Consider the following 17,601-nt stretch of genomic DNA (forward strand, 5'->3'; position numbering starts at 1 on the left):
GAAACCTGCCTATTTCTAAGTTTTCCGAGAAACAAAAACCACCATGGGTTACAAGTGTCAAATGACATGACACATTGGATCTTCACTTGAGGTTATGTGGCCGATGCTCTGACTGAGCTATGGTGGCCCTGCCTGTCACATGTACAGGATTCTGAACTGTTTAAAATATGTTGTATTGTTCAAAAGATATTGCTACTTATATATGTCATTTGACATGTACGTTTTAATCATAAATATCGGCTATCAGCTTGTAGGATATACAAGTGTGTTGGCATTGTATTTTCGTTTCTTTTTGTCAACCATTATTGACCCTAAATACATTTCCTTTGTTGATAAGCCCTTAGATTGTAGTAATAAAAAATGAAACGAAAAGACTTTCACAAATATGACTTGCCAAATTGTGTTTGTGTACAAGTTATGTCCCTTTGTTCTTGTTAAGTGTGAAGTAGTCTTCTGACCTTGGACAGGAACAATCTGTCCTGTTGAGTGACTGCTCTACGTTATATCTGTTGTTCTGTTTGTTAAAACTGAAATGTTTTAAGAATTTTATTGTGAGGTAATGACAATGAGCAGAAATATATGTTGTGGTCCTTCCTAATGGAGGTACTATAGCCCTTTGAACTTCCTAGCAATTAAGATTTTCATGTTTAACACAAAAGACCATCATCCCTATAAATTATGTAATTCAATATCATAGCTTACAGGGACAATTATGTACATAATACTCAATATGTTTGTTTTATTACAGAAAATTATGTACAAAGATGACAAGTCATCCAAGTACTTCCAAACCAAGAGAGCAAACCAGCTGCTACAGACACACGGAGGTGAACCTGTCAGCAAAGTCAGTAAGTATATAGCGAACCAGGTAGACAAAGGTAGAACAATGCTGAAGGAATACAGATAAACAGATATAGCAAATTTAGGGAGAACGTTTTTGTTTCTGATGTTCAAATATTGATAAAAACTTTATTTGTCTTTTTAGATAGTCTTTTGGCTAAAAGGTATGCTGAGGTTAGCCAAAGAACTTGATACAATTTTTGTTAAATTTACTGGAAATAACCTATCTTTGCTGTATGCCTCTATTCACAAATTGTTTAACAAATGTTTCAAAATTTGTTACAGATATGTCTGAGATAAAAGACACCCTGAAACAAAGGTCTCCCAATAATTTCCCATCATCGAACGGATTTGGTAGTCATGACGATGGTATGAGCAATGGATTACGTGCGGCTGCAGTCCATGGTCAACTGATGCAGGAGGACAATATGGTTCGTCGACCCATGCGCCTGGAAGCTTTACCTTCTGTTGGATCTATGGGGAAAACAAAGAAGAAGAAAAACAAGCCTTACTAATACAATGTATATTGATTCCACAAGTTCTCTAAAGTAAGGATTGGACAGGTATTAGTTTGGATGGACTTGAATATCAGTATGTCAAATTAAAAAAGGTATTAAACAAGCGGATTCCAGGAGAGTGAATATTTGAAAAAACAAAAACAAAAAACTTAGATGTTTGTTTTTTCAACTTTCTCGTATTACAATCCACAATATTAGTGTAATTTGAAACTACATATTAGTTCTAAGTTTTAGTTTTCAAAATATACCTGCAGGAATTAGTACCGAACTATGCATAATATGAACTGAGGCAAGTCATTGTCAAACTAATACTTGTGCACTTCAGCTCTCTCAGAGAACCTGTGTATATATTATTGTATTTATATTGAGGGTGTCGATGCAATCACATACTAGACAGGTAGCCACTGGCTGTTCAGATGTCCGACATAATGTTAGCAAAGTTTGTTTTATAATTCTTTGGGGTTTTATAAAATTATAACATTTCAAAATTCTTGACACCAAAGCATGTCATAAAATTATTTCAATTATCACATAATTATAGTTTGCAATTCAATGGGGTTGGCAGATTGGAATGTAAAAAAAAAAGAAAAGTAAATAATAATGAAATAGAATCATATAAAAGTTACAAGTTGAATGTGTTAATTATGAATGTTTTATAAGTGTTGTTATGAGACGAGTGATATGATACGCTGACAACAGGAGATTTGTCAGTACTATGGTCCACACACTGTGGATACAATAGCAGCGACTATAGGATGGCATAATGTTTTACCACAATCTACATTGTTTTATGTCATTGTGTTTCTCTATTTCATCTTGATCACTTTATTTTATGAGAGGAGACAGGGGTTTCAACTTTCGGTGTAAATTCAGTGTCATGACATGGTTTATAAAACTTACCGATGACTATATGATATGAAATAACTTTAAACACTACAGATAATTACAAATGTATATAACATGAATATCTATATACTGGTGATAATTATATAAAGTTTCAGAAAGTAACATAATTTCAGTACATATTTCCCTGATGAAGACACACAACTCGGAATGTTGCTTTCATTTATGTATATAAAATATTCTCTGTTGAACAGAAAGTGCTGGTGCACAAAGTTTCACTGAATAAAAGAAGCAGATTTAGAACGTTTACACTTTGTAAAAACTGTGGAGACCATTGTTTTTAAGGTGTAAATTTTATGTATTTTTTTGCCGAGGTGTCAACTGCTTATGAAAAAGATGTTAATGAAAGTCCAGCTTGGTGAACTTGTTTTACATTTTTTGAATGTATCACTGGATGCTTATGTAAGAGGCAGTTCCAATAATACTTTGAAAATATAAGTCAACAATCAGCCATGAATATTTGTATCTATATGTAAATGCAGTTCTAAAATGTTATCTAAACTGCCCTCAAATTTTGTTTTGAAATATGTTTCCTTTTGCAAATGTTACACATTATCATTAATGACAATTTTTTAAGTGTATATTTTAAGTAACAATGACACATTGTGAATCCTCTGTGAAGATACAATCATCACCAGTTACGACAGTACATTATTCATCACCAGTTACGATGGTGTTTTATATCACAATCAGCAATCGACACATTGATTTGTGAATCTTTTGACTCACAGATACAATCATTCCGTTTTCGCATTCTAAGTTATGATGCACTCTCATATTTTCCTGTTCTGAATTTACATAAAGAATGAAATATTTGAAATTTACATCTCTACCAGTATTGACTGCCTCTATTGATGCAATGCACAGACATCTGATTATCATAGAATTTCAGATAGACAATTAACATTCTAAGAATAAAGAAATTTATTCCAATCAATTTTTAAACTAAAATCTACAAATAAGACAGAAGAAAATGTATAAACTAGTTTTGCTGCAAAATCAGATGGTCGTAGACTGTAGTTTTAAACACAGGGACTTGATACGAATTCCCAACTCACATTCCACATACATGTATTCTATGTATCTTAGTATAAATCTATAAGGACCATTGTGGTTGGGAATAAGCGCCGAGCCCCTGTGATTTTAAATATTTCTTTTTGTATGTCGAGTCACAAATAGCAATACCGTGCAATGTAGAGAATATGATTTAGACATTATCAAGAGATTGTTGTATGTATATTTTTGTGCTGTGTTACTATTTTCTTAATTTATGACGTGTTATTATCATTGAATGATGAATTTGTTCCATTGCTATTTGAATCCAGATGAGATAGATGCCTTGATGGTTAATTTTCCATCATGGTTTTATCCTTTGGAAACTTGCTGACAATTTTTTTGAATTGAGATATATATTGATGTAAAGTTAAGTTTGATAGAGTGTGAATTTTCAAAGCTTGAGTATTCAAGTTTGTTGTGGATTTGTTATTACTGAGGTATGCATGTCAGGAGATGTATTTGTGTTTTGAGTGATCTTCACTTGTTTGAGTAGTACAAATGCTTACACACTAGATTAGTTTATAAACTGCATTCCATTTTAGTTAAAGCCTTTAATGTTTCTAATTTCAATTTAAAATAACATGATCTGTAGAGATTATCCACTTTGCCAAAAAACAAAGCTACAAAGAGATAGAAAAGGTTTTGAAATAGAATAGATTTAAGATAAGTTCAGATGTAAGTATTTCCAAGTACATGTACAATGTTCACACATAAAGTATAAGTAGCATACTGAGTAGATACTGTTGTTATGATTTTTCTCAAATACAAGTCAACACAGGGTTAGAAATAGAATTTTGCTGTGACGTGAGTGAATTGTACGCATCTTTTATTTATTCTTTTTTCGTCCAGAATTTTATATCAACGCCCGCGCCCCCTCATGATATCCTATTCCGTCCAGAATTTTATATCAAATTCCCCCTCTATATTCCATCCAGGATTTTATATCAAATTCCCCCTCCATGATATCATATCCGTCCAGAATTTTTTTTATCAAACTTTCCCTCTGTGATATCCTATTCCGTCCACATTTCTCTATGATTTTATTTCTTAATTTATGATATCTTTTGTATATAATGACAATGTTATTTTTGCAGTAATTTTATCCCAGTTTTAATTTGGTAATTATCTGTTTTAACATAAACTTAAGTGTCCGAAATGTTTAGAATCAATCAGTAAATCAATCAATACCATTTTCTATGAAGTATATAACTTACAAACATGATTTATCACTTTATAGGTGTGATTGCATTGTTAACATTATGATCATAAATCTAAAGTCAATGCTTAGATCTACAAATTGGAATTATATCCCATATAACAATCTGTTCAAGTGAGTAAATTCTTTTGTTTTTGCTTGGATTGCTGGTAGACTGTAAAGTTCCATATTGAGTTAGGAATGAGTCTGTACAGCTCCATATTGAGTTGAGAATGAGTCTGTACAGTTCCATATTGAGTTGGGGTTGAGTTTGTACAGCTCCATATTGAGTTGAGAATGAGTCTGTACAGTTCCATATTGAGTTGAGAATGAGTCTGTACAGTTCCATATTGAGTTAGAAACGAGTCTACAGTTCCATATTGAGTTAGGAATGAGTCTGTACAGCTCCATATTGAGTTGAGAATGAGTCTGTACAGTTCCATATTGAGTTAGGAATGAGTCTACAGTTCCATATTGAGTTAGGAATGAGTCTGTACAGTTCCATATCGAGTTAAGAATGAGTCTACAGTTCCATTTTGAGTTGACAATGAGTTTTGAACTTTTTACCCTTGATTGCCTGTATTGTATTAGTGGGTGTTCACTTTTACAAACTGTAACCAGCAATACTGACAAATAATTATATTTACCTTATCAATATAAAATGCAAAATTCTTGTCAAAAATTGCCAAATATGTAATAAATGTTGGTAGATTTTAAAATATTTCCTAGCTCATTATAATTGTAAGATTAAGTTTGTTCAATGCTTTTTTCACACCAACTTAGTTTGGTGCTTGTCCTACACACAGATGATGTCATATGGAAAGAGGATCCACGGAATGGTATTTGAGGTGAACAGACCAAGGTTACTGATGTTCAATGCAGAATTACCATTGAAGTTTCTGTGCTTGTGACTAAAAATTTAAAGTTACTGTAAGGGAGATTTGATGTCAAAGGTCAAGGTCACTGGTATAAAATGTAATGTCGGGTACATCCATCATAAGATTGGTGTGATTTGCAGATTAAAACAAATACGATATTTACATATCACAGACAGGTAGGCAAAAATTTGAATATTTAAATCCTCAAAGACCAATCAGTAGATGTAGAATTGTATATCTGTAACAGGGAGTTCGATCAGGTTACCATACTGGTTATGCTATTGAAATGTCTAAAAAAAATTGACCGACAGAAAAGTTCTGTTTAGCATTTGAAATATGGCCCAAAATGTGCTAGTATAGGAATGATCTTTGCTAGGTTTGTATGTGAAGTTAAAGTTAAAACATATGTTCCATTGTCCAACGAGTTACTTACTTTTGCTGTTGTTATGGTTTCATCTAACAATACATAGGTAAACTTTGCCTGTAAAATGTGTAAGTTTTTTTGATGCATTGATTTTGCTTATTGTCACAACTGAAATTCTAATCATTTCAGTTGTATGAATGCTCTGTGAATATTGTTTGTACTATCGAAAATTGCGGGAAAAAAACAAAACAAGAAGAAGCATCATGCCAAGATTTGTTTCTTTTCATTTTCTGCTTCAGTTGTTCCATCCAATGTCACATTATCCATGGTTTTTTATCATTATACAGTTGTTTTGCCACTGTTTTAGATATGTTGAGTGTTTCACTGTGATACGACTACACGAGGGGTTGGCCCCCTAGTTATCATTGATTGATGTTTATTCTTGTTATACCATTGTCAATAAAATGTCACATTCCACTAGAAATGATATTTTGTGTTGTTTTACCTAACTTAACTCTCTCAGCTCACCTGCTTGAAGGACAAGTGAGCTTCTGCCATGGTGCAAAACATCCATCTGGTATTGTCAACTTTTCCATTTGAACAAAGAAAAAAAAATTCTTTTCAGTAGATAAAAGTACCCAAAGGCAATGAATTGGACTATTCCCATGCTCGGATGAAGAGCTATCACGTTTATTTAAAGTGAATGTCTACCTTGAGTTACTGTCAAGGTCACAAGGGTCGAATTTGGTAAAAAAAAAATCAACAATTTTCAATTACTAAGCGGTCATGACATTGGGCGATTATAATGCTGGGGTATTGGGCTACCCAGATCAATTGTATGGTATTTACTTACTTGGAAAGGTCATAAGAGTAGATTTATTATGATCTTTAAACTTCATATTAAACCTATAAGACGCTGGAGTAAATCACAAGGTTTGTTGAAATTACCTTTACCTACTTCAAAACCTCGAAGCCTGCTAGTATGACTGACAAGAAGTCCTTCTCTTTAGAATGACTGACGGGAGTCCTTCTATTTAGTATGACTGACGAGAAGTCTTTCTCTTTAGTATGACTGACGAAAAGTCCTTCTCTTTAGTATGACTGACGAGAAGTCCTTCTCTTTTGTATGACTGACGAGAAGTCCTTCTCTTTAGTATGACTGACGAGAAGTCCTCTTAAATATAACTGACGAGAAGTCCTCTTTATTATGACTGACGAGAAGCCCTTCTCTTTAGTATGACTGACGAGAAGTCCTTCTCTTTTGTATGACTGACGAGAAGTCCTTCTCTTTAGTATGACTGACGAGAAGTCCTTCTCTTAAATATAACTGACGAGAAGTCCTCTTAAATGACTGACGAGAAGTCTTTCTCTTTAGTATGGCTGACGAGAAGTCCTTCTCTTAAATATAACTGACGAGAAGTCCTCTTAAATGACTGACGAGAAGTCTTTATCTTTAGTATGACTGACGAGAAGTCCTCTTTAGTATGACTGATGAGAAGTCCTCTTAAATGACTGACGAGAAGTCTTTCTCTTTAGTATGGCTGACGAGAAGTCCTTCTCTTTAGTATGACTGACGAGAAGTCCTTCTCTTAAATATAACTGACGAGAAGTCCTTCTCTTTAGTATGACTGACGAGAAGTCCTTCTCCTTAGTATGACTGACAAGAAGTCCTCTTTAGTATGGCTGACGAGAAGTCCTCTTTAGTATGACTGATGAGAAGTCCTTCTCTTTAGTATGACTGACGAGAAGTCCTTCTCTTTAGTATGACTGACGAGAAGTCCTTCTCTTTAGTATGACTGACGAGAAGTCCTTCTCTTTAGTATGACTGACGAGAAGTCCTTCTCTTTAGTATGACTGACGAGAAGTCCTTCTCTTTAGTATGACTGACGAGAAGTCCTTCTCTTTAGTATGACTGACGAGAAGTCCTTCTCTTTAGTATGACTGACGAGAAGTCCTTCTCTTTAGTATGACTGACGAGAAGTCCTTCTCTTTAGTATGACTGACGAGAAGTCCTCTTTATTATGACTGACGAGAAGTCCTCTTTAGTATGACTGACGAGAATCCCTTCTCTTTAGTATGACTGACGAGAAGTCCTTCTCTTTAGTATGACTGACGAGAAGTCCTTCTCTTTAGTATGACTGACGAGAAGTCCTTCTCTTTAGTATGACTGACGAGAAGTCCGCCTCTTTAGAATGACTGACGAGAAGTCCTTCTATTTAGTTAGACTGACGAGAAGTCCTTCTCTTTAGTATGACTGACGAGAAGTCCTTCTCTTTATTATGACTGACGAGAAGTCCTTCTCTTTAGTATGACTGACGAGAAGTCCTTGTCTTAGTATGACTGACGAGAAGTCCTTCTCTTTAGTATGACTGACGAGAATCCCTCCTCTTTAGTATGACTGACGAGAAGTCCTTCTCTTTAGTATGACTGACGAGAAGTCCTTCTCTTTAGTATGACTGACAAGAAGTCCTTGTCTTAGTATGACTGACGAGAAGTCCTTCTCTTTAGTATGACTGACGAGAAGTCCTTGTCTTAGTATGACTGACGAGAAGTCCTTCTCTTTAGTATGACTGACGAGAATCCCTCCTCTTTAGTATGACTGACGAGAAGTCCTTCTCTTTAGTATGACTGACGAGAATCCCTCCTCTTTAGTATGACTGACGAGAAGTCCTTCTCTTTAGTATGACTGACGAGAAGTCCTTCTCTTTAGTATGACTGACGAGAAGTCCTTCTCTTTAGTATGACTGACGAGAAGTCCGCCTCTTTAGAATGACTGACGAGAAGTCCTTCTATTTAGTTAGACTGACGAGAAGTCCTTCTCTTTAGTATGACTGACGAGAAGTCCTTCTCTTTAGTATGACTGACGAGAAGTCCTTCTCTTTAGTATGACTGACGAGAAGTCCTTGTCTTAGTATGACTGACGAGAAGTCCTTCTCTTTAGTATGACTGACGAGAATCCCTCCTCTTTAGTATGACTGACGAGAAGTCCTTCTCTTTAGTATGACTGACGAGAATCCCTCCTCTTTAGTATGACTGACGAGAAGTCCTTGTCTTAGTATGACTGACGAGAAGTCCTTCTCTTTAGTATGACTGACGAGAATCCCTCCTCTTTAGTATGACTGACGAGAAGTCCTTCTCTTTAGTATGACTGACGAGAAGTCCTTCTCCTTAGTATGACTGACAAGAAGTCCTTCTCTTTAGTATGACTGACGAGAAGTCTTTCTCTTTAGTATGGCTGACGAAAAGTCCTTCTCTTTAGTATGACTGACGAGAAGTCCTTCTCTTAAATATAACTGACGAGAAGTCCTTCTCTTTAGTATGACTGACGAGAAGTCCTTCTCTTTAGTATGACTGACAAGAAGTCCTTCTCTTTAGTATGACTGACGAGAAGTCCTTGTCTTAGTATGACTGACGAGAAGTCCTTCTCTTTAGTATGACTGACAAGAAGTCCTTCTCTTTAGTATGACTGACGAGAAGTCCTTGTCTTAGTATGACTGACGAGAAGTCCTTCTCTTTAGTATGACTGACGAGAATCCCTTCTCTTTAGTATGACTGACAAGAAGTCCTTCTCTTTAGTATGACTGACGAGAAGTCCTTCTCTTTAGTATGACTGACAAGAAGTCCTTCTCTTTAGTATGACTGACGAGAAGTCCTCTTTAGTATGACTGACGAGAAGTCCTCTTTATTATGACTGACGAGAAGTCCTCTTTAGTATAACTGACGAGAAGTCCTCTTTAGTATGACTGACAAGAAGTCCTCTTTAGTATGACTGACGAGAAGTCCTCTTTAGTATGACTGACGCGTAGCCGTCGATCTCGTTAAGTTATGACTGCTGACAAACCCTTCCGTTATTATGAGAGACGAGAATTTAAGACGGATGACATGCTCTTCTCGTTAGTATGACTGATTACAAGGTCTTCTCGTTAATATGGCTTCCTAAAGATTCTAAAAATCGTACATAAGCGTATATTACGTTGAGTACCAGGGTATTGTGCCGATTTCTTGTGCCTATGGGAGCCAGCGGATCGGTTGGCGCGACTTCTAGTGTCTCCTGCTGCCAGTGGAAGGGTTTTGCCGACTCCATTTGTCTCCAAGTGCCAGTGTCCATATTTAGAGTAAGATAACATATGGAATATTTTCCTTAACTTGACTGTTTTTACCTAAAACGAATATTCATATCCTGCATACACTACTCTCGGACAACCATCTGTCAGAAATTGACCGTCCGTCGTCCAGAGTGGAGCTAGTTTTTACCTTGTTAATGTTGGAGAAGGGTTCCTTAAAAACCCACGTTTTCATCCCGGTCAGGTGATTCTTCCTGCATTGCTCTTATTCTCCTTAACATTAATTAGTTTTGAACCATGTATATTTGATCATCAACACATATGTAAGCGAACCTTGTTTTCAATTGGTAGCTTATACAAACCCCAAATCTATGGTCCAAACATGTATTTACCTGGACCATGGGATAGTAAATTATGCCAATTCCCTGTGTTTTCGTTTAATTACAAGTGTAATTATATTTTCTGTTACACATACAATGCAGGTGTCATGGTAACATCTGCTAGAACCTCGTCAATCCGGAGACATCGTTTCTGCAAGATGTCGGTATTACATCTTTCAGTTAATATTTGTCATGATAATTCTGTTACTTTGCAGTTTTATTTGACAAAGTATATACCTGTAAAATAAAGATCCTGTTTCACGAAATTACGTCTGTCTGCTCATGATTTATCTATCGAAACAGGTAGATATATGTTCACTTACCGAGAGAACAAAGACTTTGTACTAAATATCAACAAGATATTGAAGAAGAGTATCCTTTTATTCTAGTATGCACAAGTGTTCATGATTAAAATACATCAAACCGTCAATGTATAAACTTATCCAATTACTGTGTGTCAATGATATTGGCGAAATTCGTAAGTTAGCCAGATATTTATATTATGCCGACAAAGTCAGAGTGTAATTAGCATACTATAGACATGTCACCTGTATTTTATAATTTTTGTGTGGTTCAGTATTATTCAGAATAAATTCGGCTGTGTTCTCCGCCATTTTGTATGCATGAATTGTTATATGATACATATTATCTTGAAATCCTATATGCTATGTAGCAGTTGGAAATAAATTGAATTGATTGAATTGTATTTATTTCTGAATCACAAGACATGCATTCTTATTGTAAAAAGACATCGCCATTTAATGCGAACCCAAATGTTTTTATTTTATTTTGGCAGGATAAGTCTTCTAAAATATTTCATTTTATTTTAGGCGTATTACCACTCTACACTCTAACGACTTCGATTTGGTTTCCAGTTCAACTCGCATTTTCTTAGATCTATATCTTCAGTTTTATTTTATAGATAAATAAACACAAACACACACAAAACCAAAAACAAAAACGATTTAATTCAATCCAACTTTATTAAAACCTTTATAATTACAGATGTAATTTGACGACTAAACATAAACAAAATGGAACTAATAATAATTTGAACAGTATCATACTTACGAAATCGTTATTCCGACATAGGCCATTTTACCCGCCTCTTCTTGAAACAGCATTGCATTAAAATTCGCGAGAAATAGCCAATCTATAACACAGGTACTTGTGGACAGGAGTGTGGTTTTTCATTTAATATGGTGAGTAAGAAGAGAATTAATCATTCTATAGCAATTACATAGATGATTAATTCCAAGAGTCATTTTATTTCTTATGTCACTGCGTAGCTTGTTAATCTCATATACTTTTAAAATTAAGCATCTGATTGCTATAAAACGATTTAATAGAAAAGCATATTCCTGTCTGCAAGTACATGTGATCTGTAGTCCTAGGTTCGACACTAGCGGTGGTCCATTGGCCCAAAACCACCAAAATATTAGAAGGACCACCACGATGGTTTAGGCCAGTAGTCCGTCGGGCCACCTAATGTAAATTTATACTTTCAACCAATCTACTTGTTTCAAGTTCTTGTCAAAGCAGCATTTCAATAAATTGTGTTATAAACAAGTAATAAAAAAATTAAGAAAGGAACAATGGAAATCATTTACGCAAAGGAAATATGACATTTACACTGAATACCCAGTATGAAGTGAAACCTTAGAGACTCAATGCTGATCGATTAGCAGGACCGTACCATTTTCTACATTCATTGCATGAAACCGTTTACCAAAACCAATTCATCACAGGGCATTTTTTACTCTTATAACAATGGAAAAAATCATTGTGATCACAATGCTTTCATGCACGCATTTTTCTCGAATATTAGTTGTTGTTTTTTTGTTTGTTTTTTTTTTGTCTTTTTTGAGTCGTTTTGAACAAAACATTTTCCCATGATCAAATTCTTCATTAAATTGCGAGTTTTGATACAATATTTATACCTGTACGTTTTTTTCCGTCATCACAATGTTGTTGGGTATTTTCAGTGAGCTAGCTTTGTCTCTCTTCACTGCCAAACTTCGTCATTTCTAAAAATTTTAATATGGCTGCCTGTTTTTGCAGACGACACTATTTGAAACGAAATTTCGCAAACCGCGCATGCTTATAACAAGAATCAAAAAATCTTCAGCCATTTTGATTGACAGGAAATTTCCATTTCAGGGCGTGTTTTAATTGGCATATGAAATTGATTACGATAAACTGTACGATGTAGCGTGTCAAGGGTGATGAAATTGGCAGCGAAAACGGTGAAGATGCCACTTCTCGCAAAAAGGACAATGCAAATTTCGATCAAACGTCATGGAATTGTTCAACTATGGACTGGTGTTGTCCGCAGTGCTGAAAAAAGAGTTGTCCCAGGATAATTTGAAATGGCAGAGAAAATTCTGTCAGCATATTGAGGAGAAGCACCTGGTTCTACTTCCACTTTGTGTCCAGCGGCAATTTAATTACTGGTACCCAGTTCCTCGCTAGGTATGTATAAGTGATGATGATGATGATGATGATGATGCATTAAACCTTTTTATTATTCATTATTGTTTTCATTACAGATTGTTGCTTAGATAGGAATGCGGTGATAGTCATTTGAGCTGTCGAGCTGTTGATCATTCTCGATTTGGCGTACCTGTGAGGGTGTTTGATTTCAAGATCCGCAATATATTTGTATTTTATTTTCATGTTTGTTAAATTGGTCAAGTCTTTCCTTATGCGTCTTGGCTATCGGTGGTCTTCTGAGGAAATGTGCCAATTGTTCGTTGTGTTAATTATTAAATTATACTTTTTTTTATGTTTCTATTGACTGCTATAGCTACGTTAATGAGATATGGTATCGGGGAGTTGACTGCGATATATTCATCAGCTGATATACCAGAATGATAAGTTGTAATTAAAAAATGATAATCACGCAAATATGTATTTTACAATTTTATTACAAAGTATTGAAAGTATATATAAAACTGTAATGCCCAGCAATACATAGAAATATTAAAAAAAAGAAGACATAATGTAGGTGATGGCCTGCAACACATATTGATGACCCGCATCACAAAAATTGATGACCGATATAACATAAATTTATGAAAAACATCACATACATTGTATATTGATGATCTGCATCACATATATTGATGACAATCTTCACATATTGATGACCCGCATCACAAAAATTGATGAAAAATATCACATATATTGATGATCTGTATCACATATATTGATGACAATCTTCACATATTGATGACCCGCATCACAAAAATTGATGACCGTATAACATAAATTTATGAAAAACATCACATATATTGATGATCTGCATCACATATATTGATGACAATCTTCACATATTGATGACCTGCATCACATAGATTGATGACAATCTTCAAATATTGATGACTTGCATCACATAAAACTTTGAAGATTTGATATAAGATGATGAACATCTGAATCATAGTAACTATTGCCTTAAAGCAACTCTATAAAACACGAAGTTAATACTACATATCAATGTGTTATATTGTTGAACACTTTTGACTAGGCCTAAAACGCCATATAGATGATATATATGCGCACTTAGAATTAAAAAACATGCTTAAAAAGACATTCAGCAATGACGATGATTTTTAAAAAAAATTATGTATAAATGCGTTTTTGAATTCATTATCATAAAGAAAAGCGGTTTGTAGAATCAACAGGGCATGCAATAAGCATACAGACGTTGTACGGAATTCTTCGATCCACATGTGCCTGCACGTTCATGACACGTGAGGTACTGTTTTAGTATATCCCTGTCTCCAACATCAACACAATTCGGCGACTTTTAGATATCCTTCCGAGATTTCAATCCGTCCTACGATAAGAAAAGGAAATACAGGTCATGTCATATGTTATATATGGAATCTTCTTAAAATGTAAAATAAGATACATGTATATACATTTGATATGTATTTTTGATTTAGACACAACTCGCGATATCTTTAGTTATAACGACTGGATTCACCGATAATGAAGGACTCCCTCTGTTTGAGTATATCACTGTTTGACTATATACGATGTTGAAGTCAATATGTCGTTCCATTAGACTGGTAACGTTATGAAATTAAGCAGTTCGTTCGGAGTCTTTAAAACACTATCGATAAATAGATAGTTGAAAACAATGATGAATGATTACATCGACATTTTCCATTCAATTGAAAAATAAATATTTTCTATGCAAATGGCTGAATACACTAACAGGTGATCGTTCTTATATGGTATCCGTCAGATTCCTGGGGCCAGTTTCATCAAAATACTTTAACTTGAGTTATTTCGGTGTTTTTGTTGTTTGTTTGTTTGTTTGTTTTTGTTTTTGTTTGTTTTTTTCATTGGAAAGCATTGCAGAACCTAGGGAATGTTCCTGAAGATTTTGTCCTTAGTTTCTATGATGTTTTGCCGTGGAATATTTCAAGTAATGGAACGTTAGTCAAACTAGCTCTAAATTAATCACTGGAATAAAATAGGATATAAACTTAGGACCCATATAGAATCTTAGGACCCAGATAGAATCTTAGGACCAAGATATAATATTAGGACCCAGATAGAATCCTAGGACCCAGATAGAATCCTAGGACCCAGATAGAATCCTAGGACCCAGATAGAATCCTAGGACCCAGATAGAATCTTAGGACCCAGATAGAATCTTAGGACCCATATAGAATCTTAGGATCCAGATAGAATCTTAGGACCCAGAGAGAATCTTAGGACCAAGAGAGAATCTTAGGACCAAGAGAGAATCTTAGGACCCATATAGAATCTTAGGATCCAGATAGAATCTTAGGACCCAGATAGAATCTTAGGACCAAGAGAGAATCTTAGGGCCCAGAGAGAATCTTAGGACCCAGATAGAATCTTAGGACCCAGATAGAATCTTAGGGCCCAGAGAGAATCTTAGGACCCAGATAGAATCCTAGGACCCAGATAGAATCCTAGGACCCAGATAGAATCTTAGGACCCAGATAGAATCTTAGGACCCATATAGAATCTTAGGATCCAGATAGAATCTTAGGACCCAGAGAGAATCTTAGGACCAAGAGAGAATCTTAGGACCAAGAGAGAATCTTAGGACCCATATAGAATCTTAGGATCCAGATAGAATCTTAGGACCCAGATAGAATCTTAGGACCAAGAGAGAATCTTAGGGCCCAGAGAGAATCTTAGGATCCAGATAGAATCTTAGGACCCAGATAGAATCTTAGGGCCCAGAGAGAATCTTAGGACCCATATAGAATCTTAGGATCCAGATAGAATCTTAGGACCCAGATAGAATCTTAGGACCAAGAGAGAATCTTAGGACCCAGAGAGAATCTTAGGACCCAGAGAGAATCTTAGGACCCAGATAGAATCCTAGGACCCAGAGAGAATCTTAGGACCCAGATAGAATCTTAGGACCCATATAGAATCTTAGGATCCAGATAGAATCTTATGACCCAGATAGAATCCTAGGACCCAGAGAGAATCTTAGGACCCATATAGAATCTTAGGACCAAGATATAATATTAGGACCCAGATAGAATCTTATGACCCAGATAGAATCTTAGGACCCAGAGAGAATCTTAGGACCCAGATAGAATCCTAGGACCCAGAGAGAATCTTAGGACCCAGAGAGAATCTTAGGACCCAGATAGAATCCTAGGACCCAGAGAGAATCTTAGGACCCAGAGAGAATCTTAGGACCCAGAGAGAATCTTAGGACCCATATAGAATCTTAGGACCAAGATAGAATCTTAGGACCCAGAGAGAATCTTAGGACCAAGAGAGAATCTTAGGACCCAGACTTGAAAGAATTGTATGACGCCAATAGAATCAAGAGCTCACCTTCAGAAGACGTGCGTTGAAGAGGAAGTTAATCGGAGCATACATTGATAGGACAATCTCGACACATGGTTCCATCTTCTAACGTGATAATTGGGTGAAATCTGCACGAGGAGGTGATGTACTCCCCTTCACAGTCGTCTATTAAGGGACAGCCACGCATAAGGTATTGATTCCTCAACACCAGGTAGGGGTAGCCTATAACAGAAAAAGGGGATACATAAATTTCTATAACTATTGTTTACAGCTATGATTAGCAATATTCAAGAATTATCGAGAATAAATCAAATTGGCGTAAAGAGATTTTTTTTTTGTTACTTTGAAACAACCTTTTTAAAATTACATCAGAAATTTGATGCATAAGCTGCCACAAAGTGAATGTTAGTATGGCAAACAGAAAGTGAATTTAAGAATATTTTGAGCATTGAAAAGAGGATAATCACAATTTTGCGTAAAGTTGTCAACTAGATTAATATAAATATTCAAAAAATATATCAAGCTCTTATTAAAAAATAAGGTTCATTGGGTCAGATTTGAAACAGGAGAAACTCTTAATATTTAAATAACGTAAACAAAAGAAATGTAAAAACAGGTGAAACAATGTCTGTGTTACTTACCGTCAACTGAACTGCAGATGAGAATAAAGACCATCAATGAAGCTAAGAGAACTCTGCCACAGGCCATCGTTATACTGGAGGTGTGTATTGTAGAGACAACTGATTGTAGTGAAGTGATGTACCGTTAGTCTGTTCATGCCGTATTTATATACAATTACCTTTGTAGTATGATAATGTGGTCAGTCAGGCGTATCCTTTTCACCTGTGTGATGACTGCGTCGGTGGAGGTGAATCAGTCTGTCAGTCAGGCTTCAAGGTCAAAGATCACCGCGCACGTCAGTAGGTATTTAGGTTACGGTACAAACAAATGTGCATGTAAATATTATTATATACATCTGTTGTTAAATGAACAAAAATGCAAATAACATTTGATGATGTCGTAATAAAAAAAAAACGTTTATCTCGAAGCTGGGATAGTTTTATATCTACCGTATTTTTCCATGAATATTTTAGATGTTTTCAATTCTCAAGTTCAGTTTGTGGAGGTGTAGCTTGAACTAATTTGACCCAAACAACTACGTCACGCCGGTCATTTGGCGGTTTGTAGTTATTTGGAGTATGTTCCTAATTTGGGTAAAGTTGTAGGTATTATGTCCACTCCTGAAGCCATATGCGATATTGTAATATTTCTAACGCTTACTAACGGAAGTTTGCTGGTCAATCTCAATCACGCTTCAGTGAAAAAAAATAACTTTATGCCTTATTACACGATGTACTGGTCATTTAGGTTTTTACATAAGATAATGCTCAAAATACCATCGGACAATAACCAAATCCGTGATGAGTAATTTGATTTTAATAAATTCCTATTGAAAGGTTCTAATTCTCAAGTTTGTTATACATCAAAGTTATATTTGATGTTTATAATACGATATTAAGAATACCCATTTATTTTATTTGTATTCGATATACATGAAGTATGATAACAGTCCACAAAGGGCTAGCAAT

General features: G+C 35.3%; 1 protein-coding gene and 1 long non-coding RNA gene across 8 annotated transcripts in view; one reads left to right on the top strand and one right to left on the bottom strand.

Annotated features, from left to right (window-relative positions):
• Positions 1-6,241, top strand: part of LOC117336237 (osmotic avoidance abnormal protein 3-like) — a 47,617-nt gene extending 41,376 nt beyond the window's left edge. For all 7 annotated transcript variants that reach the window (XM_033896708.1, XM_033896709.1, XM_033896710.1 and 4 more), the window contains 2 exons: positions 749-848; positions 1,126-6,241. In XM_033896708.1, coding sequence (XP_033752599.1) covers positions 749-848; positions 1,126-1,355 — 330 coding nt within the window. In that variant the 3' untranslated portion in view covers positions 1,356-6,241. The remainder of the gene's footprint in view (positions 1-748; positions 849-1,125) is intronic.
• A 6,866-nt stretch (positions 6,242-13,107) lies between these two features.
• Positions 13,108-16,776, bottom strand: LOC117336239. The gene is made up of 3 exons (XR_004534562.1): positions 16,654-16,776; positions 16,040-16,234; positions 13,108-14,036 (listed from the first exon to the last, which is right to left on the bottom strand). It is a non-coding gene; the product is annotated as an uncharacterized LOC117336239 (long non-coding RNA).
• Between the last annotated feature and the right edge of the window lie 825 nt (positions 16,777-17,601).

This window comes from Pecten maximus, chromosome 10 (assembly GCF_902652985.1).
Source record: "Pecten maximus chromosome 10, xPecMax1.1, whole genome shotgun sequence".
Classification (NCBI taxonomy): Eukaryota; Metazoa; Mollusca; class Bivalvia; order Pectinida; family Pectinidae; genus Pecten; species Pecten maximus.